Below are 25909 nucleotides of genomic sequence, written 5' to 3'. Positions count from 1 at the left end.
ATTCCACAGTGCTCAAAACGACGAAGATTCATTTAGGGCTTCCCCGTCGGCCACGAGGAACGAACGATGGAAAACAATTTTGCATACTTCGGGTTTCTGCTGCACCTACAGCGACCTTATTTTCCTCTCGTTCTGTCGGCCAAGTGTGCATCATGCTGCAATAGAGAGATCAAAAAGCGGATGTATAAATATTGGAATTATAGGGTCGCGAAAGAGTTTGTTTTCGAGAACTGCGGAGATGTTTTTGATACCGACCTTATGGAAAATATAGCGCACGAAACTTATAAACGAGTACTTTTTTTAATAGCAATAAACATGAGGCAACCTTGGAGCGGAATGAGAATTGGGGGATCATCGAACAAATGGAACTGCATAACACAATACTCGTATTGTTTTTGCAAGGTCCCTTCACCGGAACTTCAGGATGTTTTGATACCAGCCTAACGGAAAATATACCGCATCAAGCAAATACAAAATCTATGCTATTTTTGAAGAGAATAAGTCGCTTATCGAATGATGTTGAAACAGCGAACACACATTTCTCTTTTTTTCATGCAAGCCACCTTGAACACTACACATGTTGCGTATTCGTAGCAGACGCCAGACTACAGGCAGAGTTTCGGGACTTTGGTAACACGAAACAATTATTCTAAAGAATGCGTTTTAGCTATTATAGTAAATCTTGATATCATTGTTGACGTCGTGCAATTCACACCGAGAAATTTGCAGTGTTGGGGTCCCAAACAACTGCCTGAGGGGGCTGGATTGCAAGGCCGCGAACCCCAGAGAATATCCTTCAAGTTAACTGCATCCGTACAGTCCGTACAAACTTCACCGAGCACTACGGATATTTTTTAAATGTAAGGCAACAGCAAGTGCCACTTGCAAATAAGGCTACCTATAAAACGGTATGTAATGAGATGTGCACATTGAAGGCAAAATATCCATAGGGAGTTCATATGCCAGTGTAAAACTGATCTGGTAATCGGCAATACGTAGAACGTCAGTTTAGGAACGGGAACATGAACGCCACAATTATGAATTTTAAATTAATTGAAGTGGAAGGGAGCGCTGCAACATCTCACCGCTCTGCGCAGACCGTCGGTTCCTGGTGGCCAACGCCCTGGTGGACTCGCTGCCCATCATCTACTGCAACGACGGCTTCTGTGAGCTGGTCGGCTGGACACGGGCCGAGCTCATGCAGCGCTCCTGCCTGTGCGACTTCCTGCACGGGCCGCTCACCGACCCGGACGCCGTGGCTGCCTTCCGCGACGCCCTGGACAACATGGTCGAGCGCCAGACCGAACTGCTCTACTATCGCAAGGACGGTACGTGAGTGCGTGGATACACACGCGTCCGCGTAGTTTTCGCTATACTCCTGGTTTCAGTGTTTGTAAAGCAGCGGGAACAAGGAGCATGATGCTTTACAGCGAATATGTTTAGCTGTGTTCCATGTATGCACCCACACAAGAGTTCCCACAATGCCGCGAGCAGAAATCCAGGTAGGGAGACACGGCGCGGCCCGGCAGCAGCCAAGCCACATTAAAGGGGGAGGAGAGAAGGAGAAGAGTGTGGAGTCGGCGCTGCATTAAAGTAACACCCTATAGACTTTTAAGGCCTGAAGGCTGCCGCCGAGACATCACCAAGCGGAGCGGGGGTGGCGCCCGGTCGTCGCGGAGGAGTGCATTCAGTAATCAGTATGCACTGTGAAGTAATGAACAGGCTAACTCCGCCGAAAGTCTTGAACGTATGTATTGATTAGAGACGCAGAGAGGGGGAGAGGGCGTGGCAGTAGCCTAGGCGTTGGATATGGTGGTCAGAGCGTTGCGTCGGCGCTTGGCACTGCATTAGAGCCTCGGAGAAGGGTAGAGGGCTCGGCACAGCTGCAGTGGGAACGCAGGGAAGGGAGGGAAGAGTGGCGTCGAATGCAGCACAGCGGCTCCCGTAGCCAATGACGCGGACACCTCCGGAGGGCAAGATGCAGGTTTCGTGCACTCCTTCGTACTATGCCCCGATCAATTGTGTTTGTTTTTTATGAATGTGTGCAGCCCAACCAAACCGAAGCAGCTTCGATGGGTTGAGCGCACCTCTTGATTATTTGGGCCACTAATTTCACAGCGAAGCTGTTAGCTTCTCGTTGGCCGGCAAATTTCGTGTCGTAAATAGAAAACCCAGGCAGGACCAAGCAGTTCTTGCCCAAGACATCGAGCGCGTGAGTCAGGCTAATCAGGCGCGCAGCATAGAGCTCAGTATTCTTGCAAAGAAAAAAACCACAAAACAAGCTTTCAAACCGCATGCTGGATGATAAGGCGCCGGTGAACAATGGGGCCCCGGCTGAACGAGCGCTTACCACCGGGCGCCTCACCCATGCTCTCCCTGGCTCGGAGATTAGCAAACCACGTACGGTTGCTCTGGCATGCCCACGCCATGTGGAAGGTGTCGGACACCTCCCCACAGTGCAGACACCGCCCTTCTGTTTTAGGATCGAAATGCTTTGCTACTGCAGGGCACATAAATGCGTTCGTCTGCAGGTGCCGAAGTATTCGCTCATTGACCTTGCTCAGACCCTTTGCAAGGGGCCGGGTAAATCCGGCGGTTATCGCAGTAATGTTTTACGATTTCTCTAGAAATTGTAAAACATTACTGCGATAACCACCGGATTTCTCTATTTTACGATTTCTCTAGAAATCGTAAAGCATTACTGCGATAACCACCGGATTTACCCGGCCCCTGCAAAGGGTCTGAGCAAGATCAATGAGCGAATACTTCGGCGCCTGCAGACGAACGCATTTATGTGCCCTGCAGTAGCAAAGCATTTCGATCCTAAAGCAGATGGGCGGTGTCTGCACTGTGGGGAGGTGTCCGACACCTTCCACATGGTGTGGGCATGCCAGAGGAACCGTACGTTATCCCCCAACCCTCGCCTACCAGAGAGGCATGGGAGGCAGCCCTGCTCAATTGCTCGAGGCTGGCGTCTCAAAGGGCTCTAGCTCAACGGGCGAGAGCGGCGGCCTTGACCAATGGGGTCCCGGAATAGGGACTGCACCTGTGCGGAGGGCCCCAGGCCCTCTCTTTTATTCTGGTCATAAAATAAAGTTTCACTCCTCCTCCTCCCCTCACCCTATGTGTTGTGGTAAAGATAAGGTTTGTAGCTGCTTTCGAAGGAGGGTGAAGGCGGACGTCATTCGAGGGCATGCGTCAGGCTAGGCAGGACCCAGCAGTTTTCGCCCAAGACACCGAAAGTATGCGTCAGGACCCAACATTTGCCGCCGGAGAAGCCGAGTGAAAGCGACAAGCCCGCCGAGACAGTGAGGAGCATTTCATACCCCCCTCCATCAGCACGTGTAGTGGTTTACAACAGCGTGCTGCACCTCCCCTATACCAGGGCGGGATGGCATCCATTTTTGTTTCACCGTCACGTTTATCTATAACGGCGAATTTTAGATGTTAAATTTCAAGGCTGTTATGATTTCTTGTAATAACACGCCGTCGTTATTTTTTTCTGCTTTAAACGCCAAAAGTGCTCCAGGACGGTAAGTTTGTATGATGATAGGCCAGGAATAAAAAAAGAACGAACAGTTCCGTGAACTGAATTAATTTGTCGATGCGAGCTAGTAGGTATGTCATAAGGGAATCAGGTTAAAGCGCCAAGCACAACTTCAGAAGAAAGGGTTTTGACAGGACAGAGGCGCCTCTGTCTTGTCAAAACCCGTTTTTCTTGAAGTTGTGCTTGGCGCTTAAACCTGATTCACTTATAGAACAGTACAGGTTCTTTTTACAGACAACGAAAGATATCGAGAGTTAACTACGAAACGTCCTCCCAGTGTAGAAGTGGTGGGAACAAAATAACAAATAAGATTGCAGGCGTTGAATGGAATGCCAATGAATGTAACTTGTCGTGAGTCGGCGTCTTGTGGCTGAACACTTACGTGAAAATGTAAAAGGAACTCTTAAGGTAGACGGTGCCTGTATATTTTAACAGATTTTGTACGGCCCTATCCGCTGCATGAAAATGTGCGTAAGTGAGCAGTGTTTCTGTAAGCCTCAGACTAGGATACGCGGCATAGCTTCCCTTCATGTCATGCAGTGTGTATCGATATTTTGCGATGATAATCCCTGGGGTCTACCTGACAAGTATCAGGACATCTATCATCAAATGAAAAGCAAACTGCCTGCAGAACTAGCGCCATTAATTTTATAAAAGCGCTTCTCAACAACCCGCACATGGGTCTCTTCAGATAAAGCTTTCTCTGTCTCTCTCTCTTTCTCTCTTGGTGCCTCTGGAGCATGGCACTGCTGCGTTTCCAGGAAACCCTGAAAACATTCTTTCGAGATTGTAGCTCGCTGCTGGAATCAGTTGAGGGTTATTCACTACGGTGGCGAAAAATCTCTTGTATAATTTATTTCTAGGCATGAGATTCCACGAAAAGCCGTAATTTCGCGAATTTAGTTAAGACCTAGCAGTAATAGCTGGTGCTCGGAGCCCATTTTTAAGAGATTCCGTGAGCTTCGAGCAGTATTGTCATAAAGTGGGCGTCAGCCATCGCTTATTCATTCTGAAACAATTTCTTATGGTTTCCTCCATGCCGTACAAAAAGATAATGGGGTGCTCAATATTGATTGTGTGTGTTCGTGGAACAGGCTTGGAGGAATCCATCAACGACAAGTTTGCCTTACAGCGTCGGGCCTACTGAAGCGGTGTCAAAGTGAATTTAGCTTTCAGCGCCTTTCCGGACTCTCATGCTACTTTTAGTGCACAGAATAGCGATTTTTTCGGACGTTATTATTTAATTAGTTTTCTTGGAGTGCCTGATTTATTATGTAAACTGGCTTCGTGAACCATTGTACAAGTCCCAAGCCAAACAGAATGTAGGATATTAGGGATAGGCTTGAGTAGATCTGTGCGAATGTGACGAGGACACAAGGCATTAAAATCTCTTTAATGGCTTCCCACATGTGACTCAGCCGACTGAGCTAAATATTTATTCCAGGTAACTGCACTGTCTTTTTGCTGGCTTTTAACTTGCAAGAGGGCTGAGAAACGCAGACACGGGACATGTTTAAAATGACCTGGTGCTTTTTGGGCGTGGCTCATAAGGTGATTGATTGATTGATTGATTGATTGATTGATTGATTGATTGATTGATTGATTGATTGATTGATTGGGTTTAACGTGCCGACGCTACACGGGTGATGAGGCGCGCCGTAGTGGAGAGTTCGGGATTAATTTTGACCACCTGGGGATTTTTAACGTGCGCCAAATTTCGGAAAACACCGGCGTTTTCGCTTTTCCCCTCCACCAAAAAAGCGGCCGTCGCTGCCGTCAATCGAACCAGCGTCCTTGGGCTCAGCAGCACAAGTGACTCATAAGCTGCCACGTGAGGAGAATTTTAGGAAATAGCTAGGTTTGCTCTTCGGAATGCTTCGTATTTGCTCGTAATTGCTTCCTTCAATGCTTGCCGTGAAAGGAAATTCTTAAAGAATCCACAATTAGCGTAATTTAACTTAACTTCTGGCAAGTGTGCATTTTGGGCTGACGCAAGGCGTTACATGGTCGGTGACGTTCACGATTCGTTTGTTTCTGATTGTTTCTTAGGTTTGTTCAATCGCATGAAGGTGGTGTTAAGTGAGACAATCGTGATATTGTTCGTTTATTTTTATTTCTTGCGCTAACTGTAGGCTGTGTAACGATTGATTGCGTTAACTTGACTAATTATACATTTTCGTGCCGATACAAGGCGTTACACGGTTATAGGTCCGTGATAACCACCGAAAATGCTTACTTTTACACCTATTTCTAGCTTCTTTGTCAAACCCGTTGTATAAGAAATCCAATGGTGGCTGCAACGCCTACAATCACCTCGAACATCCGAGGTGATTGTACGCATTTGAGGTGATTGTATGCATGATTGTAGGCATGTCACGCGATGTCATGACAAATGCCATGCCATAGCAGAATGAGGACCCCATATTCTGTTGGTTTTTTTTTACCGTTGAATAGGGCCCTTCTTGATTAGGTGCTGAATAGTTTATTTTTTGTGTTGGCCTAAAAAGTGGTACTAGGGGTCCTACGCAGCCCAGACACCTACGTCGTGCCCCGTCGCATGAATGGTCTAAGTACGCTCTCCACAGAAAGAAAGCGTTCTACTGTCTACAAAGCTGTCACTTGTAGCAACTCCGGTAGCGTAGTGAGCTCGGGCAACGGTGTTCACAAAAATATTAGTCTTTGAGTCCCACCTTGTCGCAATCCAAAGTACCCGCCACGGTCTATCTTCTCAGCCGAAATTTTTATAAACAAATATTTTGCCAATGCTAGCATAACCCCAGAGTCACTCCGTAAATGGTAGACTCCATCCATGCCACCTCGATGTCTCTTCTGTGCCTCCCTCACACCTGCCAATCTCCAGCGCCTAATTTGGCACTGTCCGAAGTTCGCGTGCTACAGAGCCATCAACCCTCCTCCAAATGCCTCCTTCTCATACATCGACCCTCGTACGCTGGAACCCTTCACGCTCACTTTAATTGCGCACTACTCTCTAGCAAGCGGTCTAGCGCGAGCAGTTTGGAGCCGCGAGCCTGCTCTTCTCACACCACGTGGCCTCTTCCGCCTTCGTCAGGAGCCAAACAGCTGCAATTTAAACTGTCCATTTTCAAGATGTCCCAAGCTACAAACATCCCACCTTCTACTCCCGTTTCCCACACTTGACCTAGCGTCTTCCTGATGCAATAAAGGCTCTCTCTTTCTCTCTCTCTCTCTCTCTCTCTCTCTCTCTCTCTCTCTCTCTCTCTCTCTCTCTCTCTCTCTCTCTCTCTCTCTCTCTCTCTCTCTCTCTCTCTTATTTTTCTACTTCTGCTGTCCTTTTTTTTTTGGTTCCCTGTGCCTACTAGGCAAGTTGCAGCACGGTGTCCCGCCGATTCCACCACGTGCGGCAGCGACGATGAAAAAATAAAATCAGACTAATGCTCGGGTTCTCCAAGTCTCGCTTGCCGTAGGGTCGAAAACAGCCGCTGAGAGATTGCCGCCTCGCTGACACGTCGGCGAAGTCGGAGGGCAACGCGCCGCTGCGCTCTTGTGCGCTGGTGCAGAGTGCTGCTGCCGTCGCTACACATCCCGCTTGGTCGGTCACGAACCACGCTGCTCCACGGCGCGTAACAACTGACGGCGTGGTGCGCTGCGCGCCCGGGACGTGCCCCCATCGGCGCCCTCCCATTTTGACGCACTCCCCGAAGCACGCACGGATCAGCAGAGTGCGCCCCCAACCGGGAATTGCCCATCGACGCCGACCCCGCCGCGCGGTGACACGGCTTTCGGCAGTTGCACGCATTCCTACGGCTATACGACGGAAACGCAGTTGTCTTCGCACACACCGTCTTTTTTTCTCTCCATTCGGTGCCATGTTCCGCCAAGTTGGACGATATACCACGCTTCACTATGATTTGTCGAAAAACAGAGTTCGCAACTAAAGCATAAATACCCGCGTTCCAATGAAAATATCGTTCTACAATTAGCGACAGTTAGTGTCATACTACTCCCAATGCAGAGCTGTAATAGGCACAACACAAGCGCTGTTGTGGTGGTAAGCTTATCTTTTGTTTACATCTCAGCGTGTTAGCGAGAAAAAAAATGCACTTATTATCGGTTTGTAGACATCTGAACGCGTGAAATGGTGAACTAAAAGTTCAGGTGCACCTGTTTAACCAATCTGGGCACGTCATCTCCCAACCATAGCTGAGAGCGCACGACTGAAGGGGGAATGCGGTAACTAGCAAATCGCCTGCTTCGACAGCCGGGCAAGGCAGTAAGAACGACGGTCCTAGGGAAGAGATGGAGGAGCAGAAGGAAGAAGAGAGATGAATGGAGGTACATGCATGATGTTTTTTTGGGGTAGGAGGTCAGCTGGAAAAAGAAAAGCCGCCAACAACCACCTCGATTTATCGGGGTATTATTCTAACAATATATTTATATTTATATATATATATATATATATATATATATATATATATATATATATATATATATATATATATATATATATATATATATATAGAGAGAGAGAGAGAGAGAGAGAGAGAGAGAGAGAAGTTTTGAGGGGCACAAATTTATTTAATCGGTCTAGGATAGAATCTCTTTACAGAATTTTAAGAGCAAGGCTATATAAGCTTGACCTTGGTCCGGTGGCGTTTGCAAAACAATACCAAGAAAAAATACCGAACGCACGTGAGCGTGCGCGCCCGGTGTCGGCCAGCTCTACCCTCGAGACTCTGCCCAGCGTTCGTGGCGTGATCTCTCGCATGCTCTTATACTCGCCACTTCACGTGCATTCACGCCTAAAGTGGGGAGCGCAGACGCTGAGTTCGCGAAGCCGGTTGCCGCGGGTTCTAGCTCGTGCTAACACGGTCCACTTTGGGAGAGATGTGATAGCCTGCGGACAAAACGATCCGGGCCTGTCAGTCATAAAGAACTTTCAGCGGCAAGCCCAGAAATCTATGTGGGATACAATAGCCGGTTCTCCTACGAAGGGAGAGCGGCCGCCAGCTCTGCTGTTTTTCCAGTCTTGCTCCAGTGGTGCAAGCTGCGCCAATTTTCTACGGTAATAAAGCACGTGTTGCGTATGCATGGGCAGTTTCGCAATATTTCTTAATGTCCTCAAAGGGCCTGTTTTCTTTTACCCCCTGTACTGTGACAAATAATAAAAAAAACACGTTGTATCCTTCTTTGTTGACAGAGTGGTTGTAGAGTCCACATAATCTAGCAGTTTCACATTTAACCGAGAATGTTGCGAATTATTTTGTTCAGTAAAATCCTATGTAATTAGTCTGATAAGATTCTATTGCGGATTTACAAATTGAAATCGAATGATGACCATGGTGCGAGCGCATTACGGGTAGTGCTGGGCCATTCGTGTATCTTCATTCTGTCTTAACAGCGGAGCAGTCGCACAAGTCGCAAGTTCGCCATTGAAGAAAAAAATACACAAAAAGGCCGAGCGCTCGTGAGCGCGTGCCTCGCGGCGACCATCGAGCGTCCCCGGCACGCGCAGTGACTTTAGCAAAAAAAAAAAAAAAAACCTGGCAAAAACCCCGAGGTGTGAGAAAATGGACCAGCGCTCGTGAGCTCTAGCCTCGCGGCTGCAGCCGAGTCCCCGGTTCGCGCTGTGGAAAAAAAAAAAAAAAAAAAACTCCAGCGCTAATGCTAAAGGTGAGGACACAACCTGCTTGGGAGCGGTCACCGATTCTGCCGCATTCTCTAGAAGCCATTGTGGATAATTGAGACATGGCTGCAAGTATACCAATCCTTCCCGAGACGACTTGCAGATTCCGCCACCGCTGCCTCGAGTCGATGGCGAAGAGCTGGTGGAAGTCGACAATGCTGAAGATGGCTCTGCATCGACCGCTCGCCGCGAAGAAGACGACGACCTTTTCGATGCATATGACAACGATGACTAGCACCACAACTATGCAAGTAAAATAATGATAATACTGAAGCTTCACTATGTGTCGAGCAATGCTCAGCTACAACAGCTTCGCCATTCAAGTCTAGCGCGTGAGTGGAAACTTCCCTGAATTTTCTTTTCTTATTCGTTTTAACCCGACGAACAAACACCTTTGGCGCTATTTCGTAGAGTGCTGCCCGAGGATAGGAACAATTAGAAAGGAAACGCCATTTCATTGCAAGACTGGCTCTGTCCACTTTCGGCGGAATCTGGGCAAGTGCTCGCCTCCCCCGTGGGAGTACGCCTTTGAAAGGGGAGTTGACCTGCGGGGCTGTGAAGACCTTCAGCACAACGCCCTTGTGATCCCGCTTACAACGAATCAATAAGTTCGTTTGATACCCCATACAGGTACAGATGTTGCGAGAACAGCCAAAAAGCTAAACAAACGTTATCCAGGCGCACGCCCACGACGTTGCCACTGTTTCTGTCATGATGCGGCTTTAACAGTCGCGGTGTGTTGTCTATTAGATGAAATTACTCGCGGGAAACGGTGCGAACAAGTTACGTTTGCCTGCTCGGCTAAATAAAGTTTATTTATTTATTTATTTATTTATTTATTTATTTATGCGCTGTAAGTCGGTCTCTTTAGAGCAGTTAGGAGAGGAGACTGATGAACACCCAAAGATGGCATCCATGAGTGAAGGAACGAAGACGTGCCAACCACTACCACCTTCCTACAATCCCTACCCCCTTCGGCTGCGAGCCTTCTCATTGAATAAAGTCAATCAATCAATAAATCAATAAATCAATCAATCAATCAATCAATCAATCAATCAATCAATCAATCAATCAATCAATCAATCAATCAATCAATCTTGTTCGCTTTATCCACGTTTCGGCTACAATAGGCTGCATACACGTCTGCACGCAAAAGAAGCTTTTTCATCCTTTCTGCACTGTCCGTTCATATGAGACATTAATATTTGAGCTGTGTTCAGGGGAAACGTTAGTGTTCAGCTGCCAGCTGGCGGTGGTTACAACACAGGAATTCTAACTGACCAGACAGATAACGTCATATGTCATGATTATTTGTGCAGCAAGAGGTGCTGCTAGGCTAACATGCTCTTGTATATTTATTTTGGTTTACATGTAGTGCTTTGTAGCAGTAGTATCTCTATTTTAATGGCGCAATAGAACCGACAGCTAAGATGTCCATGCTATGCGTGTGATGTGCCTAAGTTAAGCATGTGGGCGTATACGGCTCTTGGTTCACATATGTATTTTAGCCAATCCCCTTGGCAGGGCTTGAGCCGTCAGAGCGTTCTGCTCACCAACAACATCGCAGAAATTTTTGCGTAGAAATACTGTTTGCGAAATTTATATTCCTTATCCTGCGTTTCCATCATGTCCTCCTACACAAACTTTGTTACTATGCGTAAGTTTGCTTTGGGCAAGTTTACACAGGGGACGTTTTCTCATAGACATTGTCCCGCACAGATTATGCAGCCTACAACGTGCAGTAGCTGCAGCTATAAAAAGACCGCCAAACTCGTCCTGGCGCCTTTAGAGCGCGCTGCTTGAAAGAACGCACCCCCTCGCCGCATCGTATCCGTCGTAGAGGCTGCTCTCTGAATTCGTCACGAGGCGGCGTCGCATCTTATTAATTTTTTATGGGATTCGAGAGGCGCTCGGCCAGGCGTCGCGCCAGCGCGGCGAGCATTCTCGACGGCGGCGTTCAGTCGCCACTCTGCTTAGGAGTCGGCAGCTTCAGCTCCGCGCCGTAACGCGCGCTGCTCGGCGCTCCGTTTGCTTTTCCGAGCGGTGGTCCCGATTGCTATCTGGCTGCATTCGCGCAGGGCGCTATTTCGAGACGCGCGGAGTGCGCACGAACCGAACAAAGCGCGCCCGACGCGCCCATCGGCACCGATTTCCGCCGGCATTCATGCGTGCTGAAGGTGGCTCGATTGCTGCGGGAGGGGAAATGTTTGCAAGCGCCGAAAAACGCCCGATTACGCGCGGTTCCAATTAGGTGTTTACGAATTTGGGGCTGCCACATCTGACGTGCTAAAGAGATATCCGTTGATGTTCGAGCGCTTTTGTCGACCTTATATTGAAGATAGATGACAGGCTTTAATCTGCAAATTGTTATATGGTTGTTTTCTTGATTAGCTGCTCACCCACAGCACATGAGAGCAGCTTTTAGGGGCGAAGCACCTTAAGGCGGAGGCTTGTCCGTCCGGCGTCCGTTCTCACGGCACAGCACCGTGTAAATCGAATCATCTGTGAACAACAGGTTAACAGGAACAAAATAAAAGGTTCACGAAAGGTTAGAGAGAGAGAGCGAGCGAGGGAGATGGAAAGAGAGAGAGAGACGCACAGCACCGTGTAAATCGAAACATCCGTGAACTAAAGGTTCACAAAAGGTTAAAAGAACAAAATAAGTTTCACAAAAGGTTAGAGAGAGAGAGAGAGAGAGAGAGAGAGAGAGAGAGAGAGAGAGAGAGAGAGAGAGAGAGAGAGAGAGAGAGAGAGAGAGAGAGGTCCTGGAGATTGGATTGAATTGGATTTGGATTTGGATTGAATTGGATTTGGATTTGGATTGGATTGGATTGAAATGGATTATATGTATTAGATTTAACTGAATTGCATTGGACTCGATTCGATTGTAAATCGTTTTAGCAGCAGTAAGCACTCTCACGGGTCATTTACGGTAAGAAAGATCCCCACTGCTTCGCCCACTCGTCATGATTCACTTCGTGGAGATGCGTGAATTTTTTTATAGCAGTCGAACCTCGTTAATTAGAACTCCGAGGGTACAGGAGATCTGTTTGAATTAGCGGGAGTGCGAACCGGCGGGGATGCCTTTGATTGCAGGTACAGCACGCAATACCCATTTAGAAACGCATGAATGATAAAGTATATAGTCCTCATTGTACGATTCTTGCAGCGCATCGTCAATAATTACGTACTGCGCAAGCGCGGCATACGCGATTCGAAATAGGAACCCATACAAGAAGAGGAGCACTTCCGGACTACGAAACGTGGTGGGCAGGTAGCACCGATTGCGGGAAGACACACCCAAACACCAAGAACAACAAGAATAGCCAAAGAGATGCATAGTGCTCCTCGCGACAGCGCGAGATAGAGTTGCTTTCCTTATATTTTGCTTTGTATCGCAGTTGTTAATGCAATGTATATCAAAATTTTTCGCTTCGTTGTCGCCGTCCTGGACGGAATATGCTTTGCGGCGAACTAACCTTCTAGCAGAAGATTTGTAGCTCTCATTCTAATAGAAGTATATTGCAAAATATTCGTAGTGCGATTGAGCGCTCAGACGATTTTACCAATTCGCCGAGTTTCATTTACTTTTCCGAATTAGTTTGAAGTAGCGTTCGATACTTCCGGCTGCTGTCAGTACAGGGACCTCTACGAAAAGCCTTACATAAATCGGCAGGAATACGTCTTTTACCTCAGCTAGAAACAAGCTACATGTTGTCTGAGCACTCAGGGAACTGCAGAAGCATATAGAGTTTTGTCTCAGCCGGTATCATAAATATTACCAACCGCAGTTTAAACAGAAATCCACCAGTATCATTAAACGCAGGGTCAAAGACTTTGTCAAAGTACAAAAACAAAATTAACACCCCCATTAAGCATCATAAAAGCCACTGTAAAACGGAGAGCCTCAGGTTTTTCAATAAGGACTAGACTTCAATCTTTCCAAGCTTCATTACGTTAATTAACTAAGAAGCATGGTAAATCACAAATTAGAAACAATAGTGTTGAGTTTCTTGCACGCATTTGGTCACACACTTATTTCGACAGCAACCCAATCGGTTCGCACTTTAATTAAGTGCGGTCAGCAAACTGCCATTAATAGTGCATTCGTCACCTACCTCGCAATTCCATTTTAGTTGCTATTTTAACAACATCTCTGCACAATCATTTGAACGGAGATCAATGCCATGAAATCTTTGTTATGCTTTCACCTCGCCCCTCTCTAAAGCACCGTGTTTAAGTCCGTTTTTTAAATTGGTAATTCTGAAGCATTAAGTGGCTATTGAGGGAAATAAATGCGCTGTTCGAAAACACGACACTTAAATTTTCATGAACATCATAACTCAGCGCGTCCCCATGGACTTCACGAAACTCATAGATCGGTATGAAAGCAAACTCAGCAATCTAGCGCACAAGTGTTAAGAATGTCGAAAGTCATGCAGTCGTAAGAGCGAATTTTAATTGCAGTTAAACGCGCAGGGACTCTCAATCAAATGCAAATGCTTTGTTTCAATTCACTTCATTTCTTTACGTCGCACAGATGAGGGTAGGCTCAGGAAAAAGTGACTTGATGTCACTGGAGAGGACCCGAGCCCCCCTGTTACATGCCATACAGCAAGACCACAAATACGAACTTTGATACCTAACACACTGAATTCAAGAAGACTCACAAACAAACAAAGTAAGTCCAGAAAAAAAGCCGCACAAGAAGTTTAAATATGCACCAAATGCGTTTATAGAAACTGATGATGTTTTTAAAGCTGCATTAGAAGAACGTAGGTAGCATTCACTAGAATAGGAGTGTTAGATGTTCACGTAGTTTTTTCCTAAAAGCCAATCCGACGAGTACACTTAATTCAAAGAGGGTTCTAATTCTCATTTATGTACATTTGTTTTGCCTTAAACAGCCCTACGCCTTCCACTGAACTAAACAGTTTTGGCATGTATGACCCTTGCCACCAGGGGTATAATAGGAAAAGCATTTGACAATATGTATTAAAGCAAAGCTTTACTACTTTCGTCCAGCGATTTCTTGGAGGATGCGCAAGGTGACCTTTTGACCGGAGACACGCCCGGCGACACAACGGCTCGTAGCGCCCCGCGTGATTCGCCGAGCCCGCTGGCGGGGCTCCGCACAAGGCCCCGTTTTCAGTCGTTTCGCGACTTAGCGGTGGCGGCCGCTACGGGAGCGGCCGCTCAGCTGATCGGCAGCCGACCAAAGCCGCCGCCGTCCACGCATGCGCCGCTTGGTCATCTCGGGATATGTGACTCATTTTGCGCCGCGTTCGCCGTGAAACAGGAACGCTGCATTCGCCGAGAATGAAAGCGCGGGTGGGCGACCTTCTGTGAGCGTTGCACGGGAACGAACGACCTTGAGCCATGGTCGGCAATACAGCTACATCAAAGATTAACCAAGTGAAACCAATACTCAACGAGACTAAGCCAAGCTTTCGCTTTGGATATCCAAGGTTGGCTGAGCTAAGTCGCAACCCCCCTTTTTTTTAAGTGCGAATGCACTTCTTAAGCGAGCCTGAAGCGTCCGCCGCCGTCCGCATAGCAACAGCTGCGGGTGCGCGCGCTCCTCGTCTTCCTTGGCAACGGGGGTAGATGGGCGCGCGCTGCCTGGCCGCTGACATGGCACATACCCACGTGGGGGATTGGCCAGGAATCTCCTCGTCTTCCTTGGCAACGGGGGAAGATGGGCGCGCGCTGCCTGGCCGCTGACATGGCACATACCCACGTGGGGGATTGGCCAGGAATCGGGCGTGAGAAGGGCTAATGCACCCGCTTAAAGGAGTACTGACACGAAATTTCAAAGCTGAGATCCGCTCTAGCAATCAAGTACAACGACAACACAAATAGATGTCTGTGAATAAATGCATCTTTCTTTCTTTGTAGTTGTGTGTGTGTGTGTGTGTGTGATCTCTCTTTCGCGAACATTACCGAACCGCGCAAATTCAACTCGTGCATTCGCACTTTCACATTCTTCCCCTCGGGGAAATGCGGGGAAATTTTTTGTTTGCAGGCTGGCTAATAAGAATGTCAGATAGGTGGTTCTAGTGGTTGGTTCCTCTTACACCACCCGCCGCAGTGGTTCAGTGGCTAAGGCGTTGAGCTGCTGAGCATGAGGTCGCGGGTTCGATTCCCGGCCGCGGCGGCCGCTTTTTTGATGGGAGCGAAAAGCAAAAACGCCCATGTGTACGAGATTTCGGCACACGTTAAAGATTCCTAGGTGGTCAAAATTAATCCGGAGCATTCCACTACGGCGAGCCTTATCACCTGCGTTGCGTCGGCGCGTTAAACCCTACAATCAAATAATCGGTTCCCCTTACACCAGGAAAAATTACTGCAGCGTAGATAGCGCGGATGACTGGACCTCCCACAACTTCAAGTTAATACCCAGAGAATTCCAGTACGTGTTAATCTTCCCAGCTACCCAACCTACCTCGTCTGTCACTGGGACAAAGCCACTATGGCTTAAGAATGCGCATTCTTTTGACTGGCGGTCCATATGTAGTCTTCCGCTCTTCTAGTAAAATAACCTCTCAGTCATTCGCGTTCCTTCTTTGTGCTTCCATGCCGCAAGTTTCCAGTGCCAGAGAAGCAAATCTCGCTGCCACACTGACAGCAACGTCGAGAATGCGCCCTCCATTGTGATAATAGATGCACCATGTTCTCGACCACAATAATTAATACTCTGGCCAGTTAGGGCTAGCCTGCACCCTTTGTGCAACTTCATAAGTACACGAGTTGCGCATTTTGCGAAAGACAATGAGCGCTGTTCCGGTCCCGAAACCTTTTAACAGCAGGGGTGTTTAAGCCTTCTTCTGTCCGCCCGCATCGTTCACAGGAAATTCCGCTCGGAAATGTGGAGAGGGGGAAAATGTTTGGCCAAAAATTTTGGGGAAAGTACTGAGGAGGCAAGAAGGCCACGACCAGGTGTTGAGAGTCCGTGCCTCAAGAAAAAAAGATGCTTGCCGTGGTGGGAATACAACCTGGGTCTCTCACGTTATGATACCGGCGCCTATCCGATTGCGCTATCGTGGCATTCGGCTGGCACAACATTCCTTTTGGGTTCGTAGCGCGGGAGTTGGCTATGGGCTTTGGCTGAGTTGAGGTGTACTTTGGCTTCGGACTTTGTCAGTTTGGATTTAGGACTGTAGGAGGGTGAATTGTGGACCTTGCTTGGTTTGCATGGAGATGCTTGGCTTTTTAACCATCTTTCTCTTAGAAAAATGTCACACCTAATAAAAGCCAAGTTACAGCTATGGTGAAGACCACCAGCTCCGATGTTTCCTATCTTCAAATCTCAACTGCGGAGGGGGCCGGTAAAGTGTTTCATTCCGGGATGCACAAACATTTGAGTGACGTCATTCATATCTGCCACGGAAATGACGCCAGTACAACGAAACAAGTTGCCTGTAAAAGGTGCACTCTTGCACACAGGGTCTTCTTGCGGGGAAGCAACCTTTAGAACCAAAGAGTACGTTATACTTGGCGTTGTTCGTTTTCGGATTTTATATTTTAACACGAAAGTGTTTTATGCTGGGATACACTAAGATTTCACTAACGTCAACACCTTTGCCGAAGCGACCACCAGCAGGACGTCACAAGACAGCCGTCGTCACAAGACACCCACAAGACAGCCGCCGACCCGCAAATGATTCTCAGCTGCAGATTTCGCTGCACATTTCACTTTCTTGTTTTACCGATTCGTATGGCAGAGGAATCAACCACAATTTTTTTTTGTACCGACCCCGAAACTTCGGAACAGGGGCCGTAATGCGTGCACGAAGCAAGAAAAAAGAACATGTTGACATCGCACCTGTGTGCGACTCTTGTTTAAGCCACGGGCGATGGTATTTACGTGTGGCGTCATTTAAATATTTCCTTTTTTATGGCAGGCACATTCCAGACGTGAGCAAGTTCACGCATTGTCCTGCTCAATGAAGACTCGACCCCTTCTTGGACAGCACTGGCCGGGAAACCTGCACCCTTTAGTCGCTCTACCTGAGACCTTACATTGGGGCAGGTATTCTTTAAGGCATTTGGAAGGCAAAGTGCGGCGCCTACTTTCTGACAACTGCATACCTTGAATGGAAGAACACATAGTGGCACATGTCCCATCCCTGCGCTCCTTCTTTTTCTTTCTTATTGGAAGATCTTTAGGACGTAGAGCATTAAAGGTTATCCGTGTAGACTTATTTTTTTTATTCCAATAGCACGACGACAACAGAAGTCGCAGTGGGTCTTTATCACCTTGGAGGAATCGTCTGCGAGTTTTTCCCTGATTTTTCTTGCTACTTCTTCAAAGTGTTCTCGAATACTTTTATACTTTACAAAAGCGAGGTGCAACGTTGTCTGCAGACGCGCGCCTTCACGGAAGCCGCCTTAGAAGCAGACAGTGTCCCATTCTTACTTGGCCTGGCTCGCAACATGGCTTCTTATGGCTCGTGATGACGACGGGAACTATAGGGGCGACATTTGTTCCTGGTGCGCTTTGCATGGAGTTGTTCAAAATTCTCTGATGGAGAATTCTTTTAGAAGCCGCAAGCTATATTTTATTATTGATAAAATCTGTTTAGTATAAGAATAATATTCCCGTCTTTACAGCCACGGGAAACCTTCGAGCTTGTTTGCGAGCCATGCCAAGACGAAGGAAACGCTTCCCAGCGCAAGCGATGTCGCGTTCGTCGAAGCGCGGCTTGCCTAGGCACTGAATTCCGCCCTAGTATACATTAGTATGAAACTCTATCGGTGCCTACAAGAAGATAACAAAGCGACGACGTCAGCTCCGCCTGCTTCTTCTATTACCGACGCAACCAGAGAGGCATGCTCGTTCACGTTGCCGAAGCAACCAGCGCCCCCCTCCCCTCCTTACGCAGTATGGTCGTTTGTTGCGTCGCGCCAACTGCCGTCCATTTCCTAGGCCTCATGCGCGCGTCGTTTCTCCCGTTTTTATTAGCGCGAGAGGACTTCATTCCTCGGTTGAGGGTCGAGGGAAGCCCTGTGAGTCACAGAGGGCGCCCTTCTGAACGCGCCGTTTGCCTGCCTGCCGCACCGACCTCCCGGCAGCGTCTTCTACCTGGCTTTCTCCCGTCCGGTCGCCGCCTCGGGCGCATCTTATCGGGCGGAGTGTTTCCCGCCGGAGTCAGCGTTTTCCTGCCTCCGGGCTACACCTCGGCCAAGTGGGCCATTAATGAGTGCGTGCGAATGTGCGCAATACTCTTTCGGTTGCCGCTTCCAAACGACCGCGCTGCAATATTTCTGCACCCGTTCGCTTCAACGCTGGCCCGTTTTCTTGTGGTTCGAACTGGCCCCACTATATAGTGTGGAGTGTTTTCGCACGAAACCAGTGCAAGCGGGTTGCTAATGGCTGTGGCGCGCCCGCGAGAACGGAGAATGTTGTCTCTCTGCTTGGAGCTTGCAGAGACTGGAAATACTGTACCTCTCCCGTGTTTCCCTCTAAAAAAAAAATTCCCGAGGTGCTGCAGTCCGAGCGAGCATATATTTACTTAGCGCGCACATTTTCGCAAGGACTACCGAGGAGAATCGCCTTTTGCGGAGTAAGCGGGAACGCAGATACGCTTGGCCCATTTCGGCGCCGCTCTATCTGTGTTCCTTTCGTGAAGTATACACAGCGAAATTCGCTTAGATGAGAAAGTCTAACGTCCGGTATAATTTTGTTTATGGCGACAAAATGGCCACTTGAGAGCTTTTCTATATAGCACGTGGCAACTGCGGCATAAACCCAGTTGCCCGTAATACTAAAGAAACGGCATTTTCGCCGCCGCGAAATGCGCACAATTCACTGTGCCATGCATTTATGTCCGCGGCACAGTCTCATTCTTCTAACTTGTGATAGAATTTACACCCGAATGGGATGTCTCAGGCAAAATATGCGCAAGAGCAAAGAATTAAATCCCTTGTCTGCATTTTCAAGGTCTCTATGGCGTACATAATGTTACTGGAAACGCCGACGCCAAATTCCTTTTTGCTGTTTTGCGCTTACATTTAGGAAAGTAAGCTTGGCGGTCATCTGAATCGTAGAATGCGAACTTGGGATGCATTTACTGGGTTTAATGGGCAACGTGTAATGTTAGTGTACTTGTAAATTATTCTCTAATGACCTCTACGTTATGAAAAAATACAAGTGGTTTTCAGTCATGGTCTGCAATAAAGGAGATGTGTCAAACTACCTTACTGGTCTACTACTCGCGTTCATGCATAACAACGGTGAGTTTGGGTACTTGAGCAAGTTCGAATAAAAACCGTGCGCCGGTCCATGGACTTCCCGCACCTTTTTCACGCAGCTCGTAATTGTATAGGAACTCTTTGGCGAGCACCCTAGTCAAATCTGTACCTAACGTTAAAAGTGTACCCGCCGTCTATCAGCACGAAAATGCTGAAATGCTGAAGTTAGGAATTAACTTTTGCAACAATGTAAATAAAGTCCAGCGGCTGTCCTTGTGGTACACTTCCTTCGTCTTCGTCTGAGTTCGCGCTGGTTTTATCCAACAATGTAAATGTAGTTGACCGATAGCTTTACTTAACAACGTATTGAAATAAGCTAGTTGTTACTGCATCATTGGCGACCCTATGTATGTCACGTCGTTGGTCCAATTTTTGTTGCGCTTCCCAATTGCCTGTGATTGTTGCTTTACAGCCGATAACAAGCGCCTAAAAAAATAGACCACACAAACAACCGTTCCCGTCACTTGATTAACTGATCGATCGATCGATTGATTGATTGATTGATTGATTGATTGATTGATTGATTGATTGATTTATCTATTGATTAATTGATTGATTGATGAATCAATCGATCGTAATTGCATCTCTTTTGTAACGGGCTGATGACGTGTCAGATCATTAAGAAGTAATGCATTTAATGTAGTACTACTATGTATTATAATTTTAGCCGTACTACTAGCGGCCGGCTCGAATTAAATTCTGTCCATTACAGGTGGTAGCTGTCGTAAGATATAAAGCCCTTTCTAAACTTCCTCCGCGAGTCCTCCAACGTTTACACACCTCTGCATCCTTATAGTTTAATTCCTCGGTACTACCTTCAAATAAATAAATAAATAAATAAATAAATAAATAAATAAATAAATAAATAAATAAATAAATAAATAAATAAATCTTCAATGCCTAAGGACAACGGTGACACCTGAGCGCTGGTAAACTAACAAAAATACGACAAACATACAGTAACATGTCACACCCCTAAAAATATGCCGCACTAACACACTGAAGAGGACGGTAATGACAGTGATGCGACACACACTACGCGACAGCAAATCAAGGCAGCAAATAAAGGCGACAGTAAATAAAGTCAGGTGGCATAACGATGACTATGTGGGCGTACCGAGAAACTAATCGTTAGTTAACGGAAAGCACTGCTCAGCCCTGCATGATACTGTGCCAGGGAATTATTGAAAACTCCCTAATAAGTTGTACAGGCTTTGCAGTCGGAGGGAAGCTGAATGACAGCGGCCGGTTGCTCTACTGTGGTATGGATAGCGAGACCGAGTCCACTTCTGGGGAACTCTGAGAATGAGCTGAGGCAAAAGTCACGCACAGGAAATGACTGCCTGTAGTAGCTTGTAGAGAAATAGAAGATATAGAACTAATCATGCCAAACCTCACCCCGTTTTATGCGCACACCAATAAATTTAAATTTAGCTTTTTTACAAGAATGATAGAACAGCGGTACGTGCTGTCGGGGGAGGTTAGAACCTCATCGATAAATCAATCTCTCATGTTTATTAAACCAACGGTTGAACAACCCGTTTTGTTTTATCGTTTTGCTCTTCCCTGTCTTCTTTATTGTTCCTAGTGCCCCGTCACATAGCGCGCACTTATTGATTGCATAATAGCGGCTCGTTTATTCTGTCTATATTTGCATGTACAGGTATGGGCACTTTGCATTAATGGAATTGCATATTGCTCCTTCTAGTGCGCATTGCTATGCCTGTGTAGGAGCGTTTTTGTTTCCTCGAGTGTTGAATTTTCACTCTTTCTGCGCCAGACCCACTCCTGCTATAGCCCTTAGAGGGCTGCAGTATGTGCAAATAAATAAAATAAATAACTCCTCTCGATCACGCCAGCAAATCAACGGAAATTTAGGTACTTGATGTTGAGTAGAGGTTGAGGCAGAACTGCGTCCTAGCCGGTGTTTATATATTGATGAGACTTTTTCCTGCACCATTTCAGGATATTTATGGGCGGACTTGCAGGTTCCATTGCAAACAACGGAAGAACATTATAATTTTGGAAGGTAGACTGGTGTATAAAGATTTGTAAAAGGAACGGGAGAAGGGAAATCTTTGGTTAACCTGCACATCCCACCCAAAAAGGGGAGAAACCTATCGCCCGTCTTTATTATATGCGGAGGGAAACTGAATGAATGCCCATTCAAGAAGCCATGCTGATTAGGCCGCAACACATTTTTAGCCATGAGTACAACACTGCGTGTAACGCGGACTCAAGAAATTTGGACGCAGCACAAAGGATTGAAACCGGCCGGTAGTCAGCTGAGTCTATTTTGTTGCCTGACTTAAAGATGGGTATATCCTGGATATTTAACACGTGGCAGGAAATGTGCAACGTTGTAACAAAAAGTTGGAAAAAAACTGTTCCGTCTCGAAAAAGGAGAAGCAGCGATCGGATTGCGTTCTGGCTGGATTGGTACCATCGCCTGGAAATGGTCGTATGCGCTTCAGTACCACCGAGAAAACGTAAGGTTGCACAAACGAATAAGCGCTGCAAGAAAATACTTCCGCATTTGTACACATTCTGAAAATGTCTCTACAATTTTTTGCTACGTTGATGCTACCACACACGCTCGTGGGTGCGAACCCCCCCCCCCCCCCCCCCCCTCGATAAGCACTCTGTAAGGTAGAACAACAGCAACAAGGCTATGAAGCCGGAAGACGGGGATTTACAGGGGATTTACATTGAAGTGAGGCCTTCTGACATGGTCGGCGTGTGCTCCCGGGCTCAAAAGTTGACAGGACACGATTTCGACTTTCAATGTTCATTTTTCTTCTCTTTAAAGGCTCAGCATTTAATTTGGATTTGTAAGCGAAGCATCACTACCTTGGGTATCATCGCCATACGCCTAGAAGAAGCGTAGCCCACAGAAAGCATTGAAAGTCGAAGTTGTGTCCTGTAAAGTTTTGACCTTGGGTGCACAGGTGCCTTCACAACTAATTGGAGGAATGATTTGCGTATATCACAAAATATTTGTCGCACTGGCTCATGACAGCCAATAACAGTTTACAGAAAAATTCAGCCAAGCAGTTTCAGGAAGAAGAAATTCCTGCATATTTACGAGACCGTGTTCCAATTACTTTTGACGGCACATCTACATGGTAAAACTCAGCCGGTAAACCGCTGACGTTTACTCTCTGCACATGCCTGGCTTTATATAGCGTCATTAGTCCGGTTACCGCCCGCAATTTAAACGTATTATCACTGGGAGCAGCCAAAGAAGGTGAAGGCATGTTCACGTGACGAAAAGAAACGTCCGGCCGAATGGGCTGTACATCATCCCAGAAGGAGAAGCAAAAACTGATTGATTGATTGATTGATTGATTGATTGATTGATTGATTGATTGATTGATTGATTGATTGATTGATTGATTGATTGATTGATTGATTGATTGATTGAAGGGTTTAACGCGCCGACGCAACGCAGGCGATTGGGCGTGCCGTAGTGGAGGGCTCCGGATTAATTTTGACCACCTGAGGATCTTGAACGTGCACCGAAATCTCGTACACACGGATGTTTTTGCTTTTCGCCTCCATCAGAAAAGCGGCCGCCGCGGCCGGGAATCGAACCCGCGACCTCGTGCTCAGCAGCAGAACGCCTTAGTCGCTTAGCCACCACGCCGGGTAGAAGCAAAAGCTGATCCACGTCTTGTGATGAAGACATGAATAGCGAGCGAGGCTATGTGGTGTTGAATAAACAGTAATTATTGAAGAAAACTATGACCGGGACCTTTTGAGCTGGCTTCAGTCTCTTCGCGGTCTCCTGTTCCAGCAGTTTCGCCCGCCCCGCTTCTTTACTCTCCCGCGTAAACTGAAATCACGTGTGACGATGTTCTAACTATAGATGTAATATCAAGTCCGGTCAAAATACTACTGCTGACGTCAGTAGCGGTTATGAACTCAGCTCACGTTTTGCCTTCACGTTTGCCGTTAAACATTCGCATGCCCTTGTCTATAACGGAGTGTTCGAACCGAAGACCCTGCAGTGTTCGTGCTTGTCCTTAATTATTATGCGCTACTCAACGGGGTCCCGTTGTGGACAAGCCATCCCGGCTACTTATGGTCAGACAGGGCACATCATGTCGCCATTTTGCGTCTTTAGACGTTCTTGGATTTATTTTAAAGGACGTGTTCGTTATGAAGCCTTTTACGTCGCTTGGCCGGTCGCTAGGCTCAACGCAAGGCCACATGGCGATAAGGCCCTGTAGGCCCAACAACATACCCACTCATGCAGTGGTTATTACAGTAGCCGCCACCAAACGCTCACGGCCGATTAACTAGTCGATGATCCCCTCCCCCCCCCCCGTCTCCCCGGGTTTGGGTACGATATCGACGTATCCACCAACAATTCTCATATACCTGTTCAAGGGAGTTAGCAAATCACGGTCACAGCTGCCGTGAGAATCCTACGGCCTATTCCCCACAGGAGAGCTTTTTTTGCACTTGATCTCACCCAGTGATTCTGGATAGTCAGTAAGAGGCAACGGTTATGCCTGTTTGGTAAAAACCAAAACAGATTGCATTCACCGATTCACTGAGAGAAGTGTATCTAGGTTATTTGTGTCTAAGCGGCCTAAGGGCTAACTTTCATTGACTAGCCAGAATCACTGGGAGAGGGGGGGGGGGGGTGAGATCAAGTGAGAAAAACCTCTCCTACTCCCTACCTCCTATTTGGCTCTGACTTGAGCATACCAACCTGCAATTCTCACACATAGCCACTCAACGAGATTGGCCAATGACGATGACAGCAGCTCAGAGGCTCATTGCCGATTCACCAATTCCCTTTTTCAATTCACCAGTTCCCAACTTCACCCATTATCTTTTTGAGCGATGTCCACAGCCCACCCACACGATGCTCTCACATCTGAACTAGAAGGGATGCTCACGCATTTCTATATCCCAAGAGAAACCTTAGGTACCTTCGTAACTTTTTTTTTTGCTAGTTTGAATGAGGTCATGAGTGTGTTAGAAAAAGGACTGTTTAACGGCTTCGTTGTTGAAAACTTGGCTCAGCTTTAAAAAAGCCATGAAGACAAAACACAAATTTTTGTTATTCGAAAGATTTCGTGTTTTATAGTGCCCGAGCGCTTGTCCAAACGCAAACGATGCTTTATTCACTAAGAAATTAATTAATTTACGTTAAAGTTTTCATTTTCCCGCTAAATAGTGCGTTTTCGTGGTCTGCAATGACGTCATATGTCTTTGTTTACCGTTGGTGAACCTAGATGGCGCCACCACACCATGACAAGCCGTTTTCTGCCTTTGGTTTGTTTGTGAACGTATTTGCCCCTGGCTAGTTTTGTTCATGGAGACAATCGTTTCGTGAAACATGGTGCTCGCTCGACAAATACGGTCACGTAAGACATCGTCACTTGCGTCAATCGGCCAGTGTCGCCTGAAACAACCCCAAAGCCTCGCAGTCCTGTGCAGCTAAACAAAGTATAGTGCGCGCAGTACCAGCAGCAGTACGCATCGGTACTTCTATGTTTACGTGTGCTTTCGTAACTTCTACTGTTTGACCCACAATCTTAGTGCTTTAAAAAATATGTGCCCTAAATTTAAGCCCAAATAGCTCGTTCGGCAAGCTTATAAGCTCTGCCTAATTTGCGTTTGCCTTTGCCTCCCTCCGCCAATCGCAGAACTGTCTGGTATGACATCATAGGTTCTGTTGCGGGAAATGAGCTAGTGGGTCGCCTGGCCATTCCATTGTTTTTTCTTATTATGTAGCTAATTTGAGCGAAGTTACCGTTAAAAGTGGTGTCAGTATAATTCTAACGAGGTAATCTTTTGAATGAACCAAACTTGTGTTTTCTCTTCATGGCTCCTTTAATGCATCGAAAGCTAGTTATCACGAGTGAAATCAAAGACTATATGAACGCACTGTTTCGTGAAAGTTTGCCTTTGCTTGAGCTTTCGCTGCATGCCGTCTAGCTTTACCTACTGGATGATTGGATTCATTGTTTTCGCTTGCGCTGTAGGGAACGCACAGACAGCCTAGCCGGCGCGCCATTGATCGCGAGATTGAGGAACCAAGCGCAGGCGAAGTGGACGGCAGAAAAAGCACTTTTGTGTGCGTGCATCGTGTTTCTGCAGTTTCCGTCCCTGTACACTCAGCGCAGTGTTTTTATATAACTACCGGTGAATATATACCTATCGCCTAGTCAAGTGGTGTCTACGCCGGCGGCTGAAGGTTATCGCAACGTTATGGATGACCTTGAAAACGATCTCCCAAGTAGCGTGCGTTGACGAAGCATAGGTGCACCGTAGTCTTTATGTGCCACGCTTATCGCGCGCAGACTAGGGGGCACCACTCGCTGTTCGGCCGGTGGATCACGCTGCGGGGGACGAGACTACGAACACCTGAACTCGCTGCCGATCGCATTTTTATATGGCAAGAGGGTGTCGCTCCTCCACTGAGC

At 47.1% G+C, this 25909-nt stretch overlaps 1 protein-coding gene across 6 annotated transcripts in view; it reads left to right on the top strand.

Moving 5' to 3' along the window:
* Sei (potassium voltage-gated channel seizure) overlaps positions 1-25909 on the top strand; it is a 326623-nt gene that overhangs the window by 142979 nt on the left and 157735 nt on the right. For all 6 annotated transcript variants that reach the window (XM_077699990.1, XM_077699988.1, XM_077699987.1 and 3 more), the window contains exon 2: positions 1098-1328. In XM_077699990.1, coding sequence (XP_077556116.1) covers positions 1098-1328 — 231 coding nt within the window. The remainder of the gene's footprint in view (positions 1-1097; positions 1329-25909) is intronic.

The sequence above is a fragment of the Haemaphysalis longicornis genome, unplaced genomic scaffold (assembly GCF_048455015.1).
Source record: "Haemaphysalis longicornis isolate Haplotype H1 unplaced genomic scaffold, Haemaphysalis longicornis Haplotype H1 scaffold_2, whole genome shotgun sequence".
Taxonomy (NCBI): Eukaryota; Metazoa; Arthropoda; class Arachnida; order Ixodida; family Ixodidae; genus Haemaphysalis; species Haemaphysalis longicornis.
This window is presented reverse-complemented; position numbering and strand designations above follow the sequence as displayed.